Genomic DNA, 24,352 nt, shown 5'->3' on the forward strand with positions numbered 1-24,352 from the left:
TCACACATCACGCACACAAAAACAACCCGCCGCTCGCATTACGAGGGCTTTGGGGCCGGCGCGCACCGGGCGGCGCCCTTTGCCAGGCGCTGACCTGTGCCGGCTCCCCGCCCTGCCGCCCCCCGCCATGCTCCCTTATTTCCTCATCTCATCAATCTGTCAGCTCAAGCCTTTGACACGCCGCCGCCATTTATTTGGGCCTGGCTCAATATGGTTCCAGCTTTTTAAGATTAGTCAGCTCGTCCAAGAGGTCTGGACCCCCCGGCTGGTGCCACGGGACCCCGGAAGGGGGCGCCCGGACGGGAGGGGCGTGGTCAAGCTCTGACAGCTATCAAGACGGGAATGACTTTGTGATCAGCTGCAAATTATAACAAATAAATGAAGCATAAGTGATATTACAGCATTTTAGTGATGGACAAAAGTATTGGGCCATTCTATCTCCAGGAAGCAAAAGACATGAGGTAGTTGATTGTTTTGGGGATGGATGGTATGAATGTGGCTGGAAGGGAGGGGAGGGGGCGGGGCAATCAGGGGGGGGATGTACTCAACTCACTCCAAAAGAGACTATTCAATGTATTTTCGAGTAAGGATGAAAGGACGACTCCAAACTATGCATGTCGCCTATTCAGCACTTTAAAAGAAGACAGCAAAAAAGAGAGACAAAGCTGGATGGGGGGGGTAGCTGCATAAATTTCATACACACTGCAGACAAAGTGATTGTCACCCCCCCCTACCCCCCTGACAAACTTCCAGAAAACACTTTCCCTGCTGAATGGCCACCTATTAGTGACTCCATTATGGCCGCGGGGCTTTTGAATGGCGCCTCACTGTGCGTCTTTATCATAGTGGGCCGTGAATGCAGCCCGGCCCCTCCTTCCACAAAGACCACACCACCAATCAAAACCCCCCCTGCCCCCCACACCACCACCACCACCACCTCTGTTGTGTGTTCCAGGTGTGCGGGAAAATTATTCGCACCTTGGCCTTTTTTTTTTGTTTTCCTACAGTATTGTTTCTATATTTCAGCGCTCTTCCTTTTTTAACCTTTTGTGATTTTTTTTATGTTCGTCATACCAAAACAAAAAAAGTGGATTGCAATCTTCCGCTTTTCATTTCATCGCTTTTCAGCAGACTTCATAAACCGACACTTTTTTTTTTTTCATTCAGTCTCTCTGCGGGGCCCGCTCCAAAATGTCCCGAGGCACGTTAGCTGATCTCCATAATACCAGCACTCCACCCAAAAAAAAAAAAAAGTGAACCACTGCACAGCGCCTGCCCGCATTGTTGGCGGATTATTCGGGAGTTAGTCAGAAGAAAGAGACTATCCTGGGGAGGAGGGGCAAAAGTGGCGTCTTCTTTTTTCCAGCGAGAGGCCAAAAACACCTGCAAGAGAGGCCGATTGTCGATCTTGACTTTATCTGCCGGCCTCAACGCCGCAATGTACAGTAGGCCCCCGAATGCAACACTTTCTATTCATCGCTGGCCCCTTTAAATAACCTGTCACGCTCTTTACAGCCGCACAAAAACTACTTTGAATGCGGCCTGGCACAAAGCGCGCAGTGAGTAAATATCAAGTGGAGTGTTGATACTTTGAGCCAGTCGGGCCCGACTTTATGATGAATATGGACGCATTGTGGGCCGGCCGCCGCGCTCACCTCGGCGGGGAACCATCTGCTCGCCGTCAATGCGTCACCTGCTCGGTGGCGCGTCGCCACGGCAACAGGGGCCGCTGTGGATTAGCGGGGAAGAAAAAGTAAAAAGGACGCGTGCGGCAGACGGCCGTCGCCCTCTAGTGGCCCTTCCCGTCACGGGGCGGACGCGTTGTCGTCGTCTTCTTCTCGTTATGATGATGTCTTTTGTGTTACAGGAATGGATTTGAAAAGCTGAGCAAACACACACCTGAGGACAGGAAATGCAACCGAGGTGTTGCTCGTGCTTTGACAGCAAACGTCAAGCGGGAGTGTCAAAGAACAGCTTCCCTTTTGGAAGCCCTCAGTGTCAGCCGGAGAACACTTAAGGGTCCCGGCCGCGCTCCGTCGCTCACCTGACCCGGACAGCGTGCGAGGGAGGAAGTGTTGAGTGACAGGTGAAAGTGAGCAGCACGCCTGCCAGCGCTTAACACCTTTTGTGTGCCATCAGGGGGGGGGGGGGGGGGCGGTCGGTGACCCCCTCGTCGGGAGGGCGGGTCACAGCGCTCTTTCTCCCACTTCATCTTATCTGAATCTCGCATTTGTTTGGGATGCTGACAAGATTAGCAAGCGCGCATCTGCGCCGAGCGCGTCCTGTTGACACTTGTGGCTTCTCATTCCAAATCTTGGAGGAGATGAGGCCCGGGGCTCACGTTGTGGACAAAAATATTGGGTCATTCCATGTCCAGGAAGCAACAGACAAGGGGTAGTGGATTGTTTTGGGGATGGACGGTATGAGTCAACAATGCATCCCGATGAGGCCTTTTTGTGTTAAGGAACGTAAATTTGCTTCTTGCCTCAGTGCAGCCGCCCAAACAAAGCGGTGGGAGGGGCCTTTCCGAAAGGGCGCCTCACAGAGCGAGCGAGCGACTCACGCCTGGTCCTCCGCTGCCCTCCTGTGGCCGAAAGGCAGCTTTTTGTGACCAAAGCGCAATACATGTGCCACCGCCGTGGGCGCTCGCCAACCACTGACTAGCTTGTGACTGCGGCGGGCCCAGCGCTGACTGAATTGAGCTTTATTGCCACTTCCCCGCCACTGGGCAAAGCGAAGAGCTGGACTCATCAATTGTGATCGGTTTGCCCGCTAAGTGATTAAAAGTAAATGAAAAATATTGATTCAACTTTTAGATCATTTATAATAAGTATTGTGAATGACAATTAGTGAATAAAATACAGTTGAAATTGTTAAATGGAAAAACAGTTTGCTGTCCATTTCAAAATAAATAAGTTTGACAAGAAATAAAACAAATAATGGATTCGACTATTTGATGAGATAGAAAAAAAATTCCAAATCAAAACAATTAACCAATTGTAAGAAAAAAAAACAAATCTCAAAAGACTCAAAATGACGCAAAAGCTCGGCAGCTCGAAGACTTTGTGAAAAGTGTGCGCTTTGACATCCCCACAAGACTCTGGAGGTCAACAAAGGAGTTAAAATTGTAGGTCAGCGCCACCACAACCGCAAGCAGACGGACCACATGGGCCCGCCGCAGCTCTCTCTCACAAGCGGCGGCCCGTCACATGCCAACGCAGAGGGGTGTGTGTGTGTGGGGGTGTGTGTGGGTGTGTGTGGAGTCACATGACCCGCCGTGTCATAAGTGGCGGCCCCGCGTAACAAAATCCAGCAAAGGCAAACGCTGCACACACAAACACACTCAATCGGCTCAGCTCACCTGCACGTCAAGAGACGATGGACGCGGCTTACAAGAGAGTCAACGGGGACGTCGCTCAGGATACGCAGTCCAACGAGCACGATAAAGGGGTAAGACTGGGGAAGGGGGGAAAAAAAAAAAAAAAGTTGACTTGGGGATAAAATGCTGGATTTGTTTTTTTCTTTCTGAAAAGCTGAAAGAAAATAATTGGAGTAGCTTCGTGGAATCGGAGACAATAAGCCAAATGAAACCGGCCCACGCGTGGTTTTAATCACAAATGTTTGGGGTTCCATCCGTTTTTAGCGTTCGGTTCTCGACTCCAATTGACATGTGGTGTTGTTTTGCTTGCAAGAGGCGGCGCGGCTCCATGTACCTGGAGGAGGAGACCAGCAAGAAGAGCGAGATAGTCTCCTGCATCTTCTCGCTCAAGGAGGAGGTGGGCGCCTTGGCCCGAGCGCTCAGACTCTTTGAGGTAAAGTTCTGCTTTTCCATCTAATGAGAAAAGACAAGTCAACAAAACACACAATTAAAATGGAGGTCAACTTCCTCCTTCTCATGATGATCTCACAGAATGCGGTAGCTACCTCGGTGGCCGCTTCCGTAGGATTGGTGGCTGGCGTTCATTTTACTTCGTGGCAAACTCGGTTCAATCAATTTTGCCTGAGAGGGACAAAAAAAATGTTTCATCTGTGGTCAAAACGTTGCTCCCGAGCGGCCTCATCACTAAACAAACGCAGCTTATCTGGCACGTGGGCCGGCCGCATTGATCCGCCGACCCGGCTGAAGGTGACCCCCAAAGAGTCGCCGCTTCGACTTGTCGACGACGGCGACGAGCGAGGCTCACGTTCGATCTTTTCCGTTTTGAAGTCGAGTTCAGTTGTCTTTAACTTGAAAGCGTAGCGGCGGCACGCTATAACCCGCTCGGGCTACTCATTAACGACTAGTGTTTTTTTTATTTTTTTTATTTTATTGATTAGCAGAGCCTGCGTACGTGACTTTTTGCTCAAATCAAACACGGATTGTCAGTACTCGTATTATTTAATCACAGTTGTCGAGGTTACGCACACAAACTCCCACTTTTGGGGGGGAAAAAAGTGAGAACAACACAGAAGTCAACAGTTAAAATTGTTAAAATGTGTTTTTGCGTGCGGGGGCCGGGACGGGTTTGTGGAGGGGTGTAGCACTTGACTGATCCTCTTTGGACCTATGAGCTCACAGTCTTCCGATCCTCCCCCTGAGCCCCCCCCCCCCTCCCCAAACCGGGCCTCTTCCATAAAACGACCCGAACGAGCCCCAACCGTCGCGCAAAGTGCCGCTCATGTGACGCCGCACGCCGACCATCATGAGTTAGCCTGACTTGGCTTTTAGGGATTTCGGAGCAGGGACTTCGGTGTCACGAAAAAAGAAAAAAAAGAATCAAAGGAGCTTTGCAGTGACAAGAATGTCGTCCATGCCCCGAAGGAACCACGAGTCAAAAATGCCATCTGAGGCTTTCAAGTGGTTCTAACTTTCTCGAAGCCCACGCAGCACAATTTCATCTGCCCTTTGACCTCGCCGACGTCTTCGCAACAGTCGCGTTCTTCTCGGGGCTTGCGAGGGACTTCTCGGCCCGCGGCTTTTAACGAGACGCGTTTAAGACAATCTGAACCAGATGCGGGAATGAAGGGAGGCCCTCTCGTCGCAAGCGGCCTATCGCATAGGAGAATAGCGCCGACACCCCCTCCCCTCCCTTGGCGTGCCGAGATGCCTTCCGGGGGCTCGCGAGCATCCTTACGAGTCTCATGTTTGTCTCACGACTTCACGTTTATAGTCCGTGCCGAGTCTCGGCAAACGAGGTCAATGTGTGGCGCATGCCGATCCCGAAAGGAGGAGAAGTGGCAAATTCACAAAATTGCAAGTTGTGTCGGTGCAATTTTCAAGCCCATGGTCACAATGGATGCGAGGCTCAAATGTTTATTTTGAGCAATAAGTGAAGGCTTGATTTTGGGAAGCCATATTGTTGCTGCATGTTTCAACTCACTTTGGACTTGTCTGCCGGTTTACGCAACGATGCGTTACATCACCGTACAAGTGGTGTTGTCAAACAAAGACGGCAATAATCTACCAAGTATTTTTGCTCCTTTTAACCCGTTTGAATAACGTGACCCATTTTTGGGCTCACATTCGGAAATTTCCGTGACGTGATACGAACTGTGTGTGTTGTGGGCCAAATTGATTTGAGGTGAGTTTAAAAAAAAAAAAAACTCCTTATCAAGAGCACGAGGCAGCGACCTTGTGGTCAAACTAGGGAAGCGCAACGAGGCGTCCGTTTTACTCACATGGGAATTTTCGTGGCAGGAGAAGGACATCAACCTGACGCACATCGAGTCTCGGCCGTCGCGCATCAGCAACGAGCAGTACGAGTTCTTCATCAGCGTGGACTCCAACTGCGCTCAGGCCTTGGACGACGTCGTGGACGGCCTGCGCACGCAGATCAGCGGCCAGGTGCACGAGCTGTCGCGCAACAAACAGAAGGACACGGGTGAGAGCGATGATGCAATCATTGGAAAGATTCGGGATTGATGACCGCACTCAAGAGGAGGAACGGGGTATTGCGGCTAGGGAGGTCCGGGTCCTGACAAACCGCTCTATTTATCCACGGAGCCGCTCGAGACGGGTGGGCAGGCCACCCCGACCGGCGCTGACCCCTTTATTAGTCGTTTCCAGAATGACATTAGTTTTGCGACTCGCCACCAACAGGCCCGGCGGGAAGAAGGGACCTTCTGTGTGCTTTCCATCCAGGATTAAACTCGGGCCGGAGGGAACACGCCAAGGTCACGGCGGGCCGAGACCGACGGGTTGCGGCCGAATGCCGGTCAGGGTCAAGCGGACCAGACGAGAGTCGCGGTTCCGTTGTTAGAGGCTCATTGTCCCGGCGTAGCCCGGGGCCTTGGGCGCAGATGGAAATTGGCGGGGGTCGTAAATCCGACAGAACAAGCGGATGGCCTGTGTGCGCGGTTCTGCCGAGCGTCAAGACGGCCCAAACGCTCATCTTCGTCATCATTATCTATTTCTCCGGCTCCGGCCGCACAAAAGGTTGAGCGACAGCCATTTGTTAAGACGTGACAGTTGCTTGTCGCACATTCCCGTACACGGGGCTGCTACCAGACCAAATCGAAGGGAGCTTCAATAAAAACGGCTGTATCTTTACAGACATGTGACTTTTTTTTTTTTGTATGGACTCAATCCAAACTCTACTCCGCAGTGCCATGGTTCCCCAACGACATCCAGGACTTGGACCGCTTCGCCAACCAGATCCTCAGTTACGGCTCGGAGCTGGATGCTGATCACCCGGTAAAGTTCTGACTCATTTGTGGGTCCGTGCGTCGGTCGGCGCATCTTCTGACGCCTACGCGGCCAATGAAAGAGGAGCGGACAGGCGGCCTATTCTCATGGAAACACACAAATTGATGTCATTGCTTTGATTGGAGCCCCTGTAATTATAGATAATTGCTCCCTTTTGCCACCGTCATTAAAGCGAAATCTATTCGCTGAAAAGGTCTCTACAAAGGCTTCATCTGAATTGGCATTTGCATTCGCTCGTGCTGTCCGAGGCCGCGGCCTTGCCCGTCGTTTGTGAGATCTAACGCCGTTTCTCCTTTTGTCCGCCAGGGCTTCACAGACCCGGAGTACCGGAGCCGCAGGAAGGAGTTTGCCGACATCGCCTACAACTACAGACAGTAATTGAACGTTGTCTTTCTGGCTCTTGCTTTTTTTGGTGCTTCAGGTTTGCGTCTTTGCGTTCTCAGTGGACAGCCCATCCCTCGGGTGGAGTACACAGAAGACGAAAAGACCACGTGGGGCACCGTGTTCAAGGAACTCAAGACCCTGTACCCGAGTCACGCCTGCCGTGAGCACAACCGGGTCTTCCCGCTGTTGGAGAAATACTGCGGCTACAGGCAGGACAACATCCCGCAGCTTGAGGACGTGTCTCGCTTCCTGCAGTGTGAGCGGCCTCGTCTTCAAAGTTGTTGTTTTGGAGGCGCTGCCGTCATCTGGCGTCACCTGACTTCTACTCACGTCCGCAGCCTGTACCGGTTTCCGACTTCGGCCGGTCGCCGGCTTGCTCTCCTCCCGGGACTTCCTGGCCGGCCTCGCCTTCCGCGTCTTCCATTCCACGCAGTACATCCGCCACGGCTCAAAGCCCACGTACACACCCGAACCGTAAGCGAAGGCGTCCGATTCCCCTCGGATGAGGCCAAATGTTCTCAGTGAGGGATTTCTGTTCCAGAGACATCTGCCATGAGCTCCTGGGGCACGTCCCGCTCTTTGCCAATTCGGGTTTCGCCCAATTCTCCCAGGTATAGCGAGCACTGGGACCGATCCAATCCATCTGAATCGGGTATCGTTAACTTCTTCGGTCTTCCAAACAGGAGATCGGTCTTGCCTCTCTCGGTGCCCCGGATGAGTACATTGAGAAACTTGCGACGGTGGGTTCCCGCAGTTCGATTCTCCGTCGAGCGGGCGTTAACCGGGTCTTTGTTTGCGCCTCAGGTCTACTGGTTCACCGTCGAGTTCGGCCTGTGCAAGCAGGGCTCCGAGACGAGAGCATTCGGAGCGGGCTTGTTGTCGTCCTTCGGAGAGCTGCAGGTAGGCTCGTCGAGGGGGGGGGGGGGGGGGGGGCAGGGGCGGTCCGGATTCAGGCAGTGGGTTAGTGGTACATTCGGCTTTTATGTGTCACCCACTTGAGCGGAAAAAAGTGGTTCAATGGCTCAGCGTGGGCCAAAGAGCGGCTACGGAGGTCAAGTTGCATCAGCGGAGGACGTGCACTCCGACGAGTCCGAGGGGCCGTAATCATGCTCCACTTCCTGCTTTGAACTGGAATGTCAAGGCTCGCTGAGTGTCTGAGAACCTTCCTCGTCTTCCAGTACTGCCTGACGGACCAGCCCAAACTGCTTCCCTTTGACCCCGAGAAGACCAGCGTCCAGAAATACCCAATCACCGAGTACCAGCCGGTCTACTTTGTCGCCGAAAGCTTTGAGGACGCCAAAGACAGAGTCAGGTATGGCAGCGGTCCGATTGGCGGCCGTATATCCCGGCATTTTGGTGAGCTGAGTGGGCGGGCCTTACAGGAAGTTTGCCGGCACCATTCCTCGGCCCTTCTCGGTGCGCTACAACCCGTACACCCAGAGCGTGGAAGTCCTGGACAACACCCAGCAGCTGGGCAACCTGGCCAACAGCATCAAGAGTGAGCGCCGATGCTGTTTTGTTTGTACTGCGCCTGCTTCCTAACGTGCTTTTTTTTTGGGGGGGGCTTTCAGGTGAGATGGGGAAGTTGTGCGAAGCCCTGAAAAAACTCGAGTGATGTCGTCACTGAAGCTTATGAAACCTGCATGTCTGTTTTTTTGTATTAAAGCAATTACCGGGATTGGATAAAGAATATTCAATGTATTTTAGTTTAGTGAATCAATTGTCAATTTGTATTCTAATATACGGACATACCCAAATTTGAAAAATCATGTAAGACTCAATGTTTTTTTTTCTCTCCCTATTTTTGTGCATGGAACATTTGAATAAAACTAATAAACAGGATATTCATAATATTGCCCCCCCTCAAGTGTTTCTCATCATATGAGACAAACAGACAAAGGCTAAAAATACACGGCATGTTTTTGCCATTGATATTTTTAGTGCCATTTATGCAAGCTGCGAAGACCCGTTTCGCTTGAATGGCCACGGCACGCTGACGTTAGATAACAAGCGGCTGTTCACTGACTCGCTTTTGGCTGGGTGACGCAAAAGGTGCCCCTCCTCACAAAAAAAGAGGACCCACTCATCTGTATTCAGCCCTCAGATGAGACAAAGCTATTTAAATGGCTGGAGCTCACACTGGAGCATCTTTAAAGCATGAAGACGGAAGGCAGCACGACGGCTCAAGCGGCGCCCTTCGGTGCTCGGAGGCAGAGTTTGATTGAGGACGCCCGGCGGGAGCGAGTCGGAAGTCCGGCGGGGTCCGACCCGCAGGTTTTTGAGGAGAAGGAGGGCCGGGTCACCCTCAACGTGGTGTTTAACCTTAGCAATGAGAAGAACGTGGGCTTCTTTAAGACAGGCAAAATATTTGAGGTAACGGAATGGCGCCCACTTCAAAATTTCGGCTCTTGGTGAAAATTGAGCGTGATGTGATGTGTTTGTCACCTTTGCAGACGTTCGACGCCAAACTTCTTCACGTGGAGAGCCGGCCGGGCAGGCGCTCCAAGAACAGCACGTCCGAGTTCTTGGAGTTCTTGGTCAAGTGCGAGGTGCACAGCTCCGACTTGGACATCTTTATCAACTCACTAAAAAGAGTGGTGGACAACGTTAGGTCAATCCCAGAAGAAAAAGGTGCGTTTTGAACAATAGTGACCTGGTTGCTGATTGAAAAATAAAAATCTAATTGGTTCTTTTCATCTCCACGGCAGTGCCCTGGTTCCCTCGACAGATAAAGGAGCTGGACAGATGCAACTCGCTGATAACCAAATTCGATCCCGACATGGACGAGGACCATCCGGTGAGCATCCGCTAAACAGCCGGGCCAGAGAAAAGATAAGCGGCGTACAAACAATCGGTGTCGCCTTCTGTCGCAGGGTTACGCCGACCCAGAATACAGGAAACGCCGCGCCTTCATCTCCGAGCTGTCCTACACATACAAACAGTGAGTTCCACGAGTTAGCCGTTTGCTTCTCCTCTCCGAAATGCCGTGGATTAATTTGCTCCGGCTTGTTGCAGGGGTGACCCGTTACCCGAGGTGGAGTACACGGCGGAGGAAACAGCCACGTGGCGGCAGGTGTACAAGACGTTACGGAGCGTTTACCCCAATCTGGCCTGCCGACAGTTCCTGGACGGCCTGCAGCAGCTGGAGAGCCATTGCGGCTACGGCGAGGAGCGCGTCCCTCAGCTCAGAGACATTTCAGCCTTCCTCAAAGGTGAACAATTAAGGACGGACGACAGACTAGTCCTTGATTTCAATTGTAACCCTTGTGGGCGGGTCTTGGAAGTGCCTCGCTGTTCACTTCCTGTCGGTGTCCATGGCAACACTTCTAATGGTGTCCAGAGAAAAGAGAGAGGCAGCAGTCGCCTTTGAACTGTGTTCTGTAAGAGTGAAATGGGAAAAACTCCAGAAAGGTGACAAGTTTGTTGTTGTCTCCAGAAAAAACAGGGTTCCAGTTGCGTCCGGTGGCCGGCCTGCTGTCCGCCAGAGATTTCCTCGCCAGCTTGGCTTTCCGAGTGTTTCAGTGCACTCAGTACATCCGCCACGCCTCGGCGCCCATGCACTCTCCTGAGCCGTAAGTCCTGCCGGGTTCCTTCGCCGCCCCCCGCCCTGAGCTCCTTTTACTGAGGTCGGACTTGCTTGTACAGGGACTGCTGCCACGAGCTGCTCGGTCATATTCCCATGCTGGCGGACAAAGAGTTTGCTCAGTTTTCTCAGGTATGTTGCTCATGGTGTTCTTTGATTGTGTTTCTCGACGCTGATGATTGACGTGGTCTCTTACAGGAGATTGGATTGGCCTCGCTTGGAGCGTCACAAGAAGACATTGAGAAATTATCCACGGTAAGACTTCGAATGAGATCCTTCCATTGATGGAGAAGAGCTTGAGATGATGAATGAAGGGAGGGAGGGCTCCATTGAGGTTGTGTCTGCTGGGCTGGTTGTTTCAATGTGAGACTTGAGCAGCACCCAGTGGCAAAAACTAACAGCCGCACCCAATCTGGTTCCTTGTTCCAGCTGTACTGGTTCACGGTGGAGTTCGGCCTTTGCAAACAGAACGGAACGGTCAAAGCCTACGGTGCGGGACTTCTCTCATCCTACGGAGAACTGGTGGTGAGTTGTCACACGGTCGACCAGATTTCCTTCCGTTGTATGTGCCTTGACACTCTCCGACTCATCTCATTAGTACGCCCTGTCCAACAAACCCGAGTACAAGGCGTTCAATCCCGAGGAAGCCGCTGTGCAGCCGTACCAGGACCAAAGCTACCAGCCGGTGTACTTTGTCTCGGAAAGCTTTGAGGACGCCAAGATCCAATTGAGGTACCGAAGGTTGCTTGGACTCTTTTGACAGGTCACACTTGAACCACAATCAATCCTTTTTGCTTTCCAGGAAGTACTCGACGACCATTAAGCGACCCTTTGCCGTGCGCTACGAGCCGATCACGTGCAGCGTGGAAGTTCTGGATCAGCCCAGTAAGATCCAAAACGCCTTGCGCAAGACACGGGATGACCTGAGGATGCTGCAGAGCGCCTTGGACAAACTCAGCTCCTCCTGAGAAAACTTGACCGGGGCGTTCGAAATGCCTTGCTGTTGATCTCTGGTCCGTGGTGTTGTATTGTGAAAGAAATAAAAATCTATTTTTCCTGACTGCGTGTCTGCGACGTACGTGACGAGCGAAAAAACAAAAAAGCAAAACGGCTACACAAGCAACACTTGCTCAGAGGCCGTTTGTTTCCAAACCGACAATTTCCATGTCGACAATTCTTGGAAGGCGTTGCGGTGGAGCAGGCAGAATGAGCTTATTATGAATGATTTAAGTATCGAATTGCCTCTGCCGCTTCAAGTCGGAGCCAACGGCAAGGCCTCGCAAGCCGACCGGGCCAGGTCAGCGGGACCTCACAGTCAATCGAGAAGCGCTGGCACGCACTCTTTTTCCTCCTGAGACCCGAGAGGGCGGTTCTTTGGAGATTTCAGCAAGGTCAATGATTCCGATCAATTGCTGATCAATACCCGTCGCTCCACTATCAACACACAAGTCCTCCAAACTTCCTTTGTTCCAATATTCCCGATGGCAAATTAAGAGCCCGCTCTGGCCTCCGTGGGAAGCTCGGCAGGAAGAGAACAATCGCCGACGAGGGAGTGGCGAGCGCGCTCGCTCGCTCGCTCGCTCGCTCACTCAATCCTCGCATCCGACGATTTCAAAGCCACAAATCCCAGAGAAACCGCGGCCAGGATGCGGCTCTGCCTGAGGGCCAAATATCAGCAGGTTGCCGCGGCAACGACAAGGCAAAATTCTTGCTCTTGGCGCGGCTGGCCACAAATCCCAACGGGCCGCATCATCCCAAAGTGTTTGCGTGGACATCCCGAGCCGACTTGGCGCGAGCCGGAGCCCGCCCGGGTCGTCGGGTTCAGCGAGTCCTGCGTGAAGATCATGATTCCATTCTAAACACTTTGAGGTTTAGACTTAACAAATCCTCTTCGCCCAAGTTCACCGAGAGGACAAACGCTGGCTGCGCCGAGCTGAGCCTGACTGACAACACGATGGAGGACGTAAACGCAAGGACTCGGATATCGACACTCGAGGAAGGTCGTACGTGAATCGATGGCATTGGCGAAACCGGCGGAGGGCCCGGGGAGCGCCGAAAACAGCAACAAAGAGGACATTTGCTTTCCTAACTCGACTTTCTTCACCGTGGGAAAACACTCACGAGATTAGAGCAAACACCCGCCTCAAAGAACTCGATAATCTCCCCGCCGGCGTATGATGTTGCTCATTAGCTCCGCCGCTCGTCTTGAGCTTTTAAGTTTGAAAGCAGCAGAAAAAAATAATAACTGCAGCAATTAGTAGAAAGTCAGATTTTTGCAAGGTCAAAACTTACTTCCATCGTTGTTGCTCCTCTCGTCGGCCTTGAGATGGCGTCCTCGCCGCAGCCCCCGGGCGAAGCTCGCTAAACTCACGACTCATATTTCAGGGGGGGAGAGAAAAAAAACATCTCAGCGTGCAAAGGGAAGTTTGATAGCATTTGGAAAACAATCAGAGTACGCACAGACAGTTCTGGCCGTCTGGCTCGTGTGCAGCTGCTGCTCCGGCAACTCCAAAGCTCGCGCCCGAGCGCCGACCGCACTGGACAAGGATGTACGCGCAGAGCGGTAGCGCGTTACGCTTTGCGGCCGGCGGTTTCAAACCGCCACGGCCAAGAAACATACGAGCTTGACGCACTGCTTTTGAAGGTCTCCAGAGGCCTGGCGTCGTTGTTGGAGGCTAATTAGATGTCAAGAACTGCGAGATGATTCCGTGGGAGGCAGTGAACCAAGCGCACAGATGATCTATACTGTGGGAGACATCTCAAAAATTCCATTTTTTTTTTTTTTTTTTTTTACATTTAGCAATCATGCAAACCATTTTTTTTTTTTTCTTCAGGAAGTGGGTCAAGAATGCTTCATGTTTACCCAGATACTCAATCAATACTTTCAATGTCTTTTAGTTGAAATCTAAAGAGAGAAGGAAGAAGAAAGTTTCCCCGAATTGAGACCTCACACGTTTGTGTCCGTGCCACGCTGTGGATAGCTCAGTTCACAGAAAAGCCGTTTTTTACGGCATCGTCAATTTCCCAGGGGCATCGAAAATAAAACAACACACTTGGCGGCATTGAAGGCGAGGCTTATGATGGATTGCGATGGACGGAGTGATTGATTGCTCATGTTTGATTTAGCCTATCTGCGGTGGTTACACGCTTAAGAGATCAGGCAAATATGCAGCGTGGTGTCATTGGGTGGGGAATGCTGGGAAAGTGGCAAGATGGATGGACGGATAGACGGGCGGCCGTGCCAACGCCGGTCCGCCTTCGCCTTTGAACTGCGCCTTTGCTGGCACGACATAACAGGCCAAAACCGGGCGGGCTGACTTACGTGCCAACAAACGCCTGTACGACCGCGCCGCGCCTCAGCGGGACCGTATTCCGCCAAGCACCTGACTGGCCGAGAGCGAGGGCTATATCCCCGTGAGTTACGACACGGCGAGATGGAAAAGTGGAGCAGATATAGGAAGTTTGAAGAGCGCTGCGCGCTTCGGGGAGAGAAATGTGCCCAAGTCGTAAAATCTCGTCCGTGAGGAAATTCTGCTGTGTGAATTGCGCTGCTTTGGCCGAGGAGTTGCCACATCGGTGCTCACGGGAAAGACAGATGAGGTGAGGCTGACATGAGGGTCAGGAAAGGAGGGGGGGGGGAGAAAAGAAAGAAAAAAAAAAGCAGCCAACACAACACGTCCACAGAATTCCACGCACACGCCACATCTACTCAGAAAAATATTTTACTGAACCCATTTCAAGAACAGAATCAAAGAAGAGAGCACGTGCTTACATCTCCGTCATCCAGAAGCAAAGTTTGCGGTCGCCGCCGATCACGCACAGCGGGAGCGTGCGGTGCCAGCTGAGGTCCGAGCCCACCGTCACCGAGCCCACCGTCACCGGCTGGGATCGACAGCAAAGAGGAGAAAGTTGACATCTTGTCGTGTGAATCTTGCGCCGTTCAAACTTGGCTGACCTGCGGGTGGCCCAGATGGTGGATGAGCAGCTGGCTGCTGACCTTGCCGGGACATCCGGTGGTGGCGAAAAGGTTCTCTTGGGCCCGTGACCACCTGCCGGCGAAAAAGCGACACTTTGCCTTCTTTGACATCTTTTGGCAGCAAAGGTGTCTTACTTGAACTGCTGGGCTTTCTGTCTGTGCGCCGGCCTTCGTTCCTGAGGGTAGCTGCCGAAAAAGAATGGCGCTTAGGTGTCGCGGGCGACGCGCCTGGCGTGAGCCACGCGGGCGCTACCTGGAGCGGGTGATGTCCCAGATGAGCCAGTCGCTGCCCGCCACCGCGCCCACCTTGATGGTGTTGGCCAGGCACCAGTCGGCAGCGCCGAGGGGCGACTGGCCGCAGTCCAGCGACAGGATGGCCTGCTGACTCAGCAGGTCGTAGAAGCGAATGGTGCCCTTCTTTTCGGCCACCATCAGCTGAGGGAGGGCGGCGGCGAGACGTTCTTCAGCTGCGGCGCACACGAAACTTTGGGGCCGGCGGCGTCTACCTTGAAGACTTCCTCCGGGTGCCAGCACACGCTGATGCCGGGAGAGCGCAGGCGGAAAAGGGCGCTTTCGTTTCCGTCCAGGTCCCACACCCTGCGGACCAATCATTCAAGCCGATATGACTTTGCGCTCTAGAGAAAAAGGCCATTTGCGTTAAAGTGCCAAATATGAAATGTCTTTCAGTGAGTCCAACGTAAAACAAGAACAGCAACTGGAATTGGTTTGAGCATGTTTCACATTGTGGGAGGCCCCCCCCTCCTCTCGGTTTTCTCTTTGTGGCCATGAGTGGGGGGAAAGAAAAAAAATAAAAATTGTTGGACGTGCCTGCCAAAATCTTTCGCTCTGGATACGGGCACTTCCATTTTACAGCGCTGACGACACTTGGAAGCGCTGCGGCGATTTGGACGTGGCGCCCCGGTGTGGATTTGATGGCTTTACTGCAGAACAAGCTACTTTTACAGTAGGAAAATGACAATCACTGTCTTAGGCAGGCAGGCGAGCTGTTTTCTTTTTTTTTTTTTTTTTTGGGTGATCGCAAAGACAGCGATGACATACGCACGCAAACGGACGTCACAGAGGACTTGGACGGGGAGGAAAGCTGCGGTTCTGAAAGACGTGGATCTCTGGTTAACCACCTCGGAATGAGGAGAGGTGGAGGGGAGGGCAAAAGTGGAGGGGGGGCACATGGGAACTTGCAGAGACGGGAATTGGCGGATGAGGTCACCACGCACGACTCAGCCCCCGTGCAGATATGGCCCATTTCACAGACAGGCCGCTCTACATTTTCACCCCCCCGGGAAGAATACTCCCAGCTGACATCTGCACCCCCCCCCCCCCCCACACACACACACACACACACACAGAAGACCAGACCACAGGAGCAAAACAATGACTCGACCTTATTTTCAAAGAGCGCCGGCCAAGCCCAAGCTCTATTGCACGCTACTCGACCAGCGCCAAAGTGCGGTCCACCGCGCTACCCTTCAAACGGGGCTCCGCGGACAAACATGAGCAGCCCAAAAAAAAAGGAAAAAAAAGACACATGACACTGCTGACCTGCTGATCACCGCATCGGTCGGGATGCTCCAAAGGACATCTGAGGTTGGAGCAAGAGAACATGGAAATGGACAACGCGCCCTTGAGAACCTGCACGGTGAACGGCAGAACTCGCTCTTGGTGGAATTTTCACCAAAATGCCCTAAAGCACATCTGAACTTGATTTGGCCATTTGTGACCCTGTTGGGCCGGAACGCTGAATCAAGTCAATACATTTTATTTTTTTTTTTTTTTAAATGGCACCTCACATGCACATTTTCTTTGCTTGAAATGCAAAAGAAAGGGACTTAAAAGAAAAGAAAAGTTGCCCGTGTGACATCGGCGGCAGGTGCCTGTCAGCTGTTCGCAGTGAACCCGGTCAACCCGAGCCGAGCCGAGCCGAGCCCAGCAGGAACATGCCATTTGCCCTTTTGCTCTCTAGGGGGCGCATTGGCTGGCGCTTGATCCTTTCCCCGAGCGAGCGTCTTGTGCTGCTTTGTGGTTTTTCCTCTCCGGCGGCGAGTGGATGGAAACATTAGCAGCAAAACAAGCAGCTAAAAAGCCGCTGACAAGCCCAAGAAAGGCCGTCATGGGGCCCTCTCCGGGGGCGTGTCCCGGAGGTGACCCTTGCTACTCCTCGCACTCTCTCACTCTCTTTTTTTGTAGAGGGGGGGAATTAATGACCACCCCCCCCCTCCTCGTCTTCTCCTCGAAGAGAGCGAAAAAGCGTCTAATTGGATTTCCATATTAAAGCAATTAGCTCGCAAAACAGCTCGGCGCTTACGCACGGTCGCAGCCGAGCGTGTTGTGCTTAGCGTCACGTTTCACTGTGGAAACACGGCCGGGACTTTCTGAACCCGTAACAGAAGAAGAAGGAGAACAGAACTCCAAACCAGAAGCCCCCCCCCCCCCCCCCCCCCCACACACACACACACGAACTGTAACATCCGCAGCGGAAAGAAGAAAAGAAGAAATAAAAAATAAAAAGAAGGCAAGCGCCGGTTGGAACCTGCAAGTGTGGTCATCGCTGACGGAAGCGATTTGTTTCCCTTCGCTGGGCTCGAAGACCAAATGGTTAATGTAGCTGCTGTGGCCCTCCATCACCTAACCAAAAAAGATATAAAAATGTATTTTCTCAAATTTTTTTTGTTTACGTTTACCTCCTCCCCCCTTAGCCACCGCCATACCTTGACCTCATGTTGATCCTGAAGGAACGACGTCAACAAACGGAGTTTTCTGTCAGGGGCGGCCGTGCAAATTCTGCAAAGACAAGAGAGACGCTTTTGAAAACGTGACAAAAAAAAAAAAAAAAAAGAGCCACGTCCCACCAAAACGTGTACTCTGTGTACGTGCGTGTGTGGTAGAAAGTTGGAGAAGGGCGATTGTAATTGCGCACTAATGTAAACACGCGGCGAGACAAGAAAGATTCTCTCCTCGGTCATTATTCACACGATTACAGCGACTGGCTCCTGACGGGGAAAACACGCACATGAACGGTGCGGGACTTGGCACGAGGTGACGTGGCAAATCAGACGAGATGACATTAGCGCGGGCCGCACATTAAGATGTTATTCGAGGAAAGTGATGGATGTCAAACAACGGGACGTGCTCAAATCAAGAGCGGCACGCACGCAGCCAAATGTTGGAAAGGATTGATCGCAGTGACTCAACACCTCTCAATTTTTCCAATATACAAAAACGCAAAATACAATTTGCCCGTTGGGATATCAAGAATAAGCTCCTTGTTGATAAATGAAAGGAAGTGATGTGGCCGGCCCCTCCCACTGCGCCTAAGCCCCGCCCTCCCTTTCCCGGCAGCTTCCGTGCACCGATGGAACCCGAGCGGCGAGTTATGCGCCCAACGAGACGCCCGTACGTCACGGCGCCGTTACGCAACGCCGCCGCCGCCGCCGAGCGGGTCAGGTCAATTAATTGGAAGCGGCGCTGTCAAACCAATGCGTCGTTAGCGGCTCCTTGGCAGCGAGCGGCGGCTACTTCAACACAGCTGTTGCTTGTGCTGGACGGAATTATGAATGAATAATCATAACCTGGACCTGGCCAGGCTGTACGTACGCTTACGTAACACGTGAACGACTTCAATTCGGATTTCGAGGAATATCTGCGATATCCTTTGCGTCACAGTGAATTAAACCTGATTTTAATTCTTCACCTTTCATTTCATGAAGTTAGTACAACATGGTTTGTCAAGTAAATATCAAAGTGGACTTGATGTTTCTGTAACAAACCTGATTGTGGGAATCCTGTCCAGGCGGGACTCCGGGCTCCAAGCCAGCGCGTCCACTCGTGAATCATGATGGAACGCACGGAGGACATTGAACTCCACCCCCTCCACGCTCATGTCTTCCTCCTGAGGTCATATTTCCTGATGAGGGTGGATGTACACAGAGTCTCCTCTCTCCGTGTTTTGTGCCAATGGCTCACCTGGAAGAGGCAGGTGCCCACCACCACGCACTGGTTGCAGCCGTAGGCCAGCAGGGAGGCGGGCGTGCCCGAGGCGAAGGGGCTGAATTCCACCACGTGAACGTAGTCGTCACACGGCACCGTGTAGCTGGGGCCTCGGCTGGCGTCGTCCCCAGCGCCAAGCGGCCTGGCAGCGCTCATCTCGGAACAATATCACTGGAGGGAATTTAAAAAAATAAATCATTTTCCACACTGAGTATCCTAAAAAATAATCATAATTTGGTAGGTAGATGAGAAACAAGAGTTTTCCATTCACTTGACAATTTTGTACATTGCCAAAATTTAATTGAATGAAATTTCTGTAAAAAAAGATTCAAACCCAAACCTTCGAAATGCGAGGCAGACACACGAACCACTATGACACTGTGTCTGCCCCCAGAAATACATTAGCAATGAAACATGTCTTTTGACGCCATTTTTGGAGCAACACCCGCCATTTTGTCACCACTGTCAATATTTTCATGTACATTGACAACTTCATTCATTAAGCAAACCAGTATTAGACGAAACATTTTAGAAGGAGACACCGGCTAATTGACAAATGACCTAAATCCCATTATTACAAACAACTCTCGGTGCGCTTCTGGGGCGAAATAATAATCTCAAATGACATTTTAATTCTACTGTATAGGAGTGAAAGATGAACTTTGTAAAGCACGTGCCAAAAGACGCGGCTAACAGCCGCTCTAACGCTTAGTCCAAGTTTTATATTCTACTTTTTCACCCAATATTTACTGAAACACAATAACATTCGACCTTAAACAAATAGCTGAGGAAATAAGTAGTTAAAAGTCACCTTTAGGTTTACAAACAGTTCCAGTGGAGTCAAATGGAGCGCGGTTCGGAGGATGCTGCCGAGCGCTTCCGGGTTCCTCTCAGAGTAGACCATTTTCTACAAAACTCGGGGGGGGAACACTTTTGCGACGTACGATTTAAAAACCTTGGAGTGCATATTTCGAGCATCCTATTTGAGTTTATATTGAACTCTAACACAATTTAACACGTTTTAAGCCTTAACATTGTGTTATTCTCATATTATACTAAAGGCGAGAAACAAAAGAATGTTATTGGTCGACTGCAAGCTGATTGGCTCGTCGGCAGAGACGTCATAAATGGTTTAAAATTTAAAATCAGCTGTTTTCTTGGACGTCGTAGGTGTTTTGGAGGTTGATTTGACAACGAAATTGCAGGTTAGTTGCATATTAGCAATCATTTCTAGTATTTATACACTAATATTTACTTAAATGTATATATATATATCCTAGCGTGTACTGTACTTTGTTCGTAATGACTATGTAATGTGCTTTAAGTTAGAGGCGAGTCCACTAAGAACTAACTAGCACGCTATTTAGCTGTTTCAAGTCAAATGTTGTGCTTATTAATTGACTATAAATCAGTGACTGCTCACATGGCAACAAGTGACATGCCTCATTTCAGTGTACAATGAAGGCTGTAGGAGAGCGTTTGAAGCAGATGATGAGACTCTTTAGGCGAGAGAGCCATCGCTTGCTGGAATCCGAGAGAACCACCGTGTATGGGGCCGACGCCATGCTGATGGTGCTGCAGCTGGTCATGGCCCAAGTCAACAAGGAGGTGAGTTCCCAGACGTAGACGCGTCTGCTCCTCGTCAGCATTCCGGCGTCAGCATCCCGGCGTTGACGCCGCGCCTCGAGCAGCCCGTCGGCACACCTGACGCCGAACGCTGACCAAGGGCAGCTACGGCTGTCTTTTCTCCCGGCGACAGGGAGGCGGCGAGTTCCGAGTGGCCCTCAGCGACGTCTTGCTGGCGTGGAAGCGCTTGCTGGTGGACAAACTGGAGCTGCGGGCCCCGGACGGCCCAAGGGGTGATGTCATCCCGGAGGCGTACGAGGCCTTCCTGAAGCGCTCCAACGCCGTGGATCTGGTCCACGTGCTGGCCATGTGCCGAGGGCTCCGGGAACCCGAGGAGCTGGTCAGTCCTGTGAGTAGACGAGAACGCCGGCAGCTGCTCTGATGTGATTGTGACCAATCATCGCTGACCTTACCCCGCCCAAGGTCGAGCTATACGAGTTCCTATCGGGCAGCTCGGATGTCCCGGACGATGGCATCCCGTCAACGCCGTCGGCTGCCGGCCCGGCGTGCGGCCGGCGTGTGAAATCTGCAGTGAGAAGAGTGTTCTGCTCCTACCTGAGCTTGCTGGTCAACGCCAAGGACGACCTGGCCACGGCGCTGACTCTGGACGTCCCCGATCGGGCGCTGGGACGAGAGACCTTCACCGAAGTGAAGCGTGCGGCGCGCCGGAGCGACATGTCGCTCTTCTTGGTGAGTATTTTTCGTCATTTCGAAGCCAACGTCACTCAACGTGACACTTTTGCCGTGGGCAGGCGGTGACGTCGTTCGTGAGGGCCGTCCAGCTGGGCGGCAAGGGCTACGCGCCGGCGCACTCTGACCCTCTCAGGAAGCACGTCAAGGGCCTGTCCGCCTTTGTCCACTTCATGGACAACCTGCAGGACATCCTGGGGGAGACGCCCGACCCCAGGTACCAAATATTGCTTGTGCTAATATCTTCTTCACCTGGGTCTTGACTTGGATTTAATTTTTGTCTCCTTCCAGCGCGTGCGGGTCAAAGCTGGTGTGTGCCATCCGCGGGGTTCTGGTGAAGGCTTGCGACTCCAGAGACATCCGCTCCGCCGCAGAGGAGACGGCAAGCCAGCTGAAGGAGGAAATCTGCAAACTGCACCAAGTCCAGAAAGATGATGGAGTTGGGAGCGGGATCAGCCCTGCCAGGGTAAACTCCCCGTCCCCTTTTTCATAGAACCTAACTCCGGTCTTGACCTTCTTCTTTTCTGGGTCTCGGGCTCTCCCCGCAGCCGAAGGCGTACGCCGTGAACCGCGCCACGGCGTACGGCGGCCGGGATACGGTGAAGGTTCTGCTGGCTCTGCTGGACCAAGAAGCCGTGACGCCGCCTTGCTCTAACAAGGCCGACTTGCTGTCCGAGGACCAGCCCGTACTCAACGGGAGCGAAGCCACCTCCGTTCTCGGCTTGTTCAGGTTCGTCAAACGGCGGCACCAAAGGTGGAATGGATCACCTAAGATTGCCCCCATGCTCAGGTCCCCCGAGGTGTCCACGGGATCTTCCCCGGAACCCCTGAAGAAGCGAGCCCGGAGCCGCCTGGCCCTGCTGAAAGCCAAGGTCTTTACATCCTGTCATTGTTTAGCTTTGCTTTGCTTGTCCCAGCTGAGCGTTTGCACAGCTGCCGTCCACCGGCACCAGAGAGCGAGAAAGGGAAGGAGGGAGGGAGGGAGGGAAGGAAGGAGGGAAGGAGGGAGGAAGGGGATTTGAGGGGCTTCAAGGTCCCCCGTTAAGATGCGGCATCCCGTCGCTTCCTTCCCCTGGGTTGATAATTAGCATGCCCGCTAGTCCTTTCTGCAGTTTAGTTGACATGGCAACACAGAAGGGCTGAAATCTGATTGCCCCCCCCCCACCCACCACCAAAAAAAAAAAAAAAAAAGTAGTGTGAGCTGTGTAGTGGAAGCATATTGTTGCAGCTGGAAGGAGTTTTGATTTGAACTCCATTTTCTAGATGGGACCCCGAGCAATCCGATCCCAGTTTGCCTGCACCTACCAGGAGGACGAAGAACCGGCCCTCAATCGTGTTCTGCTCTTCCCGAGCTCCAGCCAAGTGCCCACCTGCGTCCACCCGGCACCCAAACGCGGACCCGCGACCTCAGGTAAAACGATTTTCACACCGATTTTGTGACGACGTATTTACCGAAGCCGTGTTTTGTCAAGCTAAACCTTCCGAGACGGTCGCCGCCTTGGCTCCCAGGAGCGCGAACGCCGACCCGGTCCGAGCTGCGGGTTCAGACAGCGCGGTTGAAAAGACCACAAAGAAGAGGAGGCGGGCTGACGTGGGGATGGAGAACGAAGCTCCGGAGAAGAAGAAGAAGCAGCCGCTGAAAACCACCAAGAAGACCAAGATGATCACAGGACAGGCAACGCTCACCAGCTTCTTCAGAGTTTCCAACCACCAGTGACAAAATCGTTTTTTGTTTTTTTTTTGGGGTCACTTACTGCCATTTTGGGGATGCTCGCTGTCTCTTAATGTGTGGAAAAATCAATCCCATGAGCCTTATTTTGAAAGGATGAAACCACACTGTAAATAGGAGTTCAATAAATCAACTTTTATTTTCTTGTACACACTCGGGGTCTTGATGACGAAGATGCCGGCCGGCGTTCACGACGTTCCCGACGTTCCCCAGCAGGGTCGGTACACTCGTCCGATCATGCAGCGCAACACTGCGTGGGGGACACAGGCAAAATGGAAGCACGTGGAAGCTTCACGGAGGCTTTTGGCTACTCACCGTCAATGTCGTTTTCGTTGTCCCTGCGCTCGAGTCTCTCTGCCGCCCAGCGAGGCTCGTCCATCGCGGGGAGTCGCCGGTGGAGACCTCGAAAATGCGATCCTCTTCGCCTCTTGTCCTGCTTGCAAAAAAAAAAAATGTGGAGCTTTGCATACACTAGTCTTGTTAATTAATTTAATTCAAGATTCATTAAAATTTTAATTTAATTATGATTATAATTAATCATTGAATTTTATTTTAATTGAATGAGTTGACTTTAAAAATGTCAATGTGCTTCTTATTGTGTCAGTAAAATTTGTTTTGTGAGGCTCACCGCCAGCAGGAGCACTTTGGGGCCTCCGTCTTCATCCACGCCGTCCCACATCAAGTTGGCCCCGAGGGCGCCGGTGGCGGCGACGCTATCGTCCCCCATCAGCGCATTCAGTTCACCGTCGGTGGCGGCGACCGCTCGTCGGTTCAGGTCGGAGAGGAGCAGCAGAGCCAAAAGCACGCGGTGAACGGAGGACATGTTGCCGCTCGGACGCTGTTGCGCTCACCTGGCCTGCGCTCCGGCCTTTTATAGGCCCGAGAGCGTCACGGCTCGTGAGGAGATGACGCCAAATGTCGTCCTTCTTTTAAAGGCCCACTGAATGGAGTCATTTTGTCTCTTTGGGGCGGCTGTAATAGGGGTCGCGATCAGGTCAGAGGCTGCGGCGGCTTCATTACGGAGAGCAGAATTGTCAATGGCGAGCCAAGCGGGCGGCCGCCGACGACGCGGCCCGCTCCGAACTAAAGCTCCAGCCATATTCACGAGTGAGATTCCCCTCCAGTCGGTATCCGCTGCGGTCCTCCAAGGCTTCCTAGAAAAGCTCATTTGTTCATGTTTTCATCAATCACAGCAAACCTCGGGAGTGTGACATCAGCAACACTTCATCAGCGCCAGTCTTCATCTTCTTTTTCTTCCTTCACACGAAAGAGAGAGAGAGAGAGGAGAAGGCCGCGGGCCCGCTAGGTGTTGCGGTTTCTTGTGGGTTACCCCCGAGAAGAGCCCCCGCGCTTTCCTGGAAACAATGCAGCTGATGAAGGAGCCTTCCAAAGAAAACAAGGATCTGACATCACGGCTTCTCGGAGCTCACAGCTGAGCCGGCGGCGGGGAGCCTCAGTGAATTTCCACTGCCGAATGAAACGCCGGGACCAACTCGGGGACCATTTGGGATTTCTTGGATTGCGGTGATGGTGACAAGGCCTCGCTATGCTGCGGGTGGGTCAGCGGGTGCGCCTCATCGATTCCCAGGATGAAATAACATCCAGGATGGTAGCGAGCGAGAGAGAGAACCAGTTACCGTCGGCCAGCTCTTCAAGATTTTTTTTTTTTGGGGG

General features: G+C 52.4%; 5 protein-coding genes across 6 annotated transcripts; 3 read left to right on the top strand and 2 right to left on the bottom strand.

Annotated features, from left to right (window-relative positions):
* Positions 1-3,301: 3,301 nt before the first annotated feature.
* pah (phenylalanine hydroxylase) lies at positions 3,302-8,920 on the top strand. Its single transcript, XM_085902720.1, has 13 exons — positions 3,302-3,450; positions 3,693-3,812; positions 5,678-5,861; positions 6,585-6,673; positions 6,992-7,059; positions 7,129-7,325; positions 7,408-7,543; positions 7,611-7,680; positions 7,753-7,809; positions 7,874-7,969; positions 8,248-8,381; positions 8,452-8,567; positions 8,641-8,920. The coding sequence occupies exons 1-13, from the start codon at positions 3,379-3,381 to the stop codon at positions 8,682-8,684; spliced, it is 1,383 nt and encodes a 460-aa protein (XP_085758846.1). The 5' UTR covers positions 3,302-3,378; the 3' UTR covers positions 8,685-8,920.
* Positions 3,326-19,684, bottom strand: nup37 (nucleoporin 37). Of its 2 annotated transcripts, XM_085902721.1 has the most exons (15): positions 19,445-19,684; positions 18,610-18,804; positions 18,414-18,535; positions 17,355-17,427; positions 17,177-17,271; positions 15,135-15,225; positions 14,882-15,063; positions 14,764-14,814; positions 14,608-14,701; positions 12,945-14,534; positions 9,515-9,654; positions 5,659-5,833; positions 3,925-4,000; positions 3,714-3,832; positions 3,326-3,456 (listed from the first exon to the last, which is right to left on the bottom strand). In XM_085902721.1, exons 2-10 carry the CDS (start codon positions 18,787-18,789, stop codon positions 14,421-14,423), a joined length of 1,002 nt encoding a protein of 333 aa, XP_085758847.1. In that variant the 5' UTR covers positions 18,790-18,804; positions 19,445-19,684; the 3' UTR covers positions 3,326-3,456; positions 3,714-3,832; positions 3,925-4,000; positions 5,659-5,833; positions 9,515-9,654; positions 12,945-14,420. The 2 variants fall into 2 exon arrangements, with proteins under 2 accessions (XP_085758847.1, XP_085758848.1); XM_085902722.1 differs by lacking the exons at positions 3,326-3,456; positions 3,714-3,832; positions 3,925-4,000; positions 5,659-5,833 and adding an exon at positions 8,630-9,391.
* th2 (tyrosine hydroxylase 2) lies at positions 9,038-11,690 on the top strand. Its single transcript, XM_085902719.1, has 11 exons — positions 9,038-9,442; positions 9,523-9,700; positions 9,778-9,866; positions 9,943-10,010; positions 10,085-10,281; positions 10,506-10,641; positions 10,715-10,784; positions 10,851-10,907; positions 11,082-11,177; positions 11,251-11,384; positions 11,455-11,690. The coding sequence occupies exons 1-11, from the start codon at positions 9,227-9,229 to the stop codon at positions 11,618-11,620; spliced, it is 1,407 nt and encodes a 468-aa protein (XP_085758845.1). The 5' UTR covers positions 9,038-9,226; the 3' UTR covers positions 11,621-11,690.
* Positions 19,523-23,123, top strand: parpbp (PARP1 binding protein). The gene is made up of 10 exons (XM_085902718.1): positions 19,523-19,838; positions 20,086-20,241; positions 20,393-20,608; positions 20,683-20,949; positions 21,012-21,166; positions 21,241-21,415; positions 21,498-21,679; positions 21,740-21,821; positions 22,213-22,360; positions 22,422-23,123. Exons 2-10 carry the CDS (start codon positions 20,092-20,094, stop codon positions 22,664-22,666), a joined length of 1,620 nt encoding a protein of 539 aa, XP_085758844.1. The 5' UTR covers positions 19,523-19,838; positions 20,086-20,091; the 3' UTR covers positions 22,667-23,123.
* On the bottom strand, positions 22,822-23,501 carry pmch (pro-melanin-concentrating hormone). The gene is made up of 3 exons (XM_085902724.1): positions 23,307-23,501; positions 22,994-23,111; positions 22,822-22,928 (listed from the first exon to the last, which is right to left on the bottom strand). Exons 1-3 carry the CDS (start codon positions 23,499-23,501, stop codon positions 22,867-22,869), a joined length of 375 nt encoding a protein of 124 aa, XP_085758850.1. The 3' UTR covers positions 22,822-22,866.
* Between the last annotated feature and the right edge of the window lie 851 nt (positions 23,502-24,352).

Source organism: Syngnathus leptorhynchus, chromosome 21 (assembly GCF_054491065.1).
Source record: "Syngnathus leptorhynchus isolate UIUO chromosome 21, UIUO_Slep, whole genome shotgun sequence".
Lineage (NCBI taxonomy): Eukaryota > Metazoa > Chordata > Actinopteri > Syngnathiformes > Syngnathidae > Syngnathus > Syngnathus leptorhynchus.

Coding starts and splice junctions, on each gene's coding strand:
- pah (XM_085902720.1), top strand. CDS start 3,379: ATGGACGCGGCTTACAAGAGAGTCAACGGGGACGTCGCTCAGGATACG. Junction 7,060..7,128: donor ATCGCCTACAACTACAGACA/GTAATTGAACGT, acceptor TTGCGTTCTCAG/TGGACAGCCCATCCCTCGGG. Junction 7,810..7,873: donor ACATTGAGAAACTTGCGACG/GTGGGTTCCCGC, acceptor TTTGCGCCTCAG/GTCTACTGGTTCACCGTCGA.
- th2 (XM_085902719.1), top strand. CDS start 9,227: ATGAAGACGGAAGGCAGCACGACGGCTCAAGCGGCGCCCTTCGGTGCT. Junction 9,867..9,942: donor ACATGGACGAGGACCATCCG/GTGAGCATCCGC, acceptor CTTCTGTCGCAG/GGTTACGCCGACCCAGAATA. Junction 10,011..10,084: donor CTGTCCTACACATACAAACA/GTGAGTTCCACG, acceptor GGCTTGTTGCAG/GGGTGACCCGTTACCCGAGG.
- nup37 (XM_085902721.1), bottom strand. CDS start 18,789: ATGAGCGCTGCCAGGCCGCTTGGCGCTGGGGACGACGCCAGCCGAGGC. Junction 17,428..18,413: donor GACAGGATTCCCACAATCAG/GTTTGTTACAGA, acceptor TTGTCTTTGCAG/AATTTGCACGGCCGCCCCTG. Junction 14,815..14,881: donor TGGGACATCACCCGCTCCAG/GTAGCGCCCGCG, acceptor CTTTTTCGGCAG/CTACCCTCAGGAACGAAGGC.
- parpbp (XM_085902718.1), top strand. CDS start 20,092: ATGAAGGCTGTAGGAGAGCGTTTGAAGCAGATGATGAGACTCTTTAGG. Junction 21,416..21,497: donor GCGGGATCAGCCCTGCCAGG/GTAAACTCCCCG, acceptor CTCTCCCCGCAG/CCGAAGGCGTACGCCGTGAA. Junction 21,822..22,212: donor TGGCCCTGCTGAAAGCCAAG/GTCTTTACATCC, acceptor TCCATTTTCTAG/ATGGGACCCCGAGCAATCCG.
- pmch (XM_085902724.1), bottom strand. CDS start 23,501: ATGTCCTCCGTTCACCGCGTGCTTTTGGCTCTGCTGCTCCTCTCCGAC. Junction 23,112..23,306: donor CCAAAGTGCTCCTGCTGGCG/GTGAGCCTCACA, acceptor TTTTGCAAGCAG/GACAAGAGGCGAAGAGGATC. Junction 22,929..22,993: donor CAACGAAAACGACATTGACG/GTGAGTAGCCAA, acceptor TCCCCCACGCAG/TGTTGCGCTGCATGATCGGA.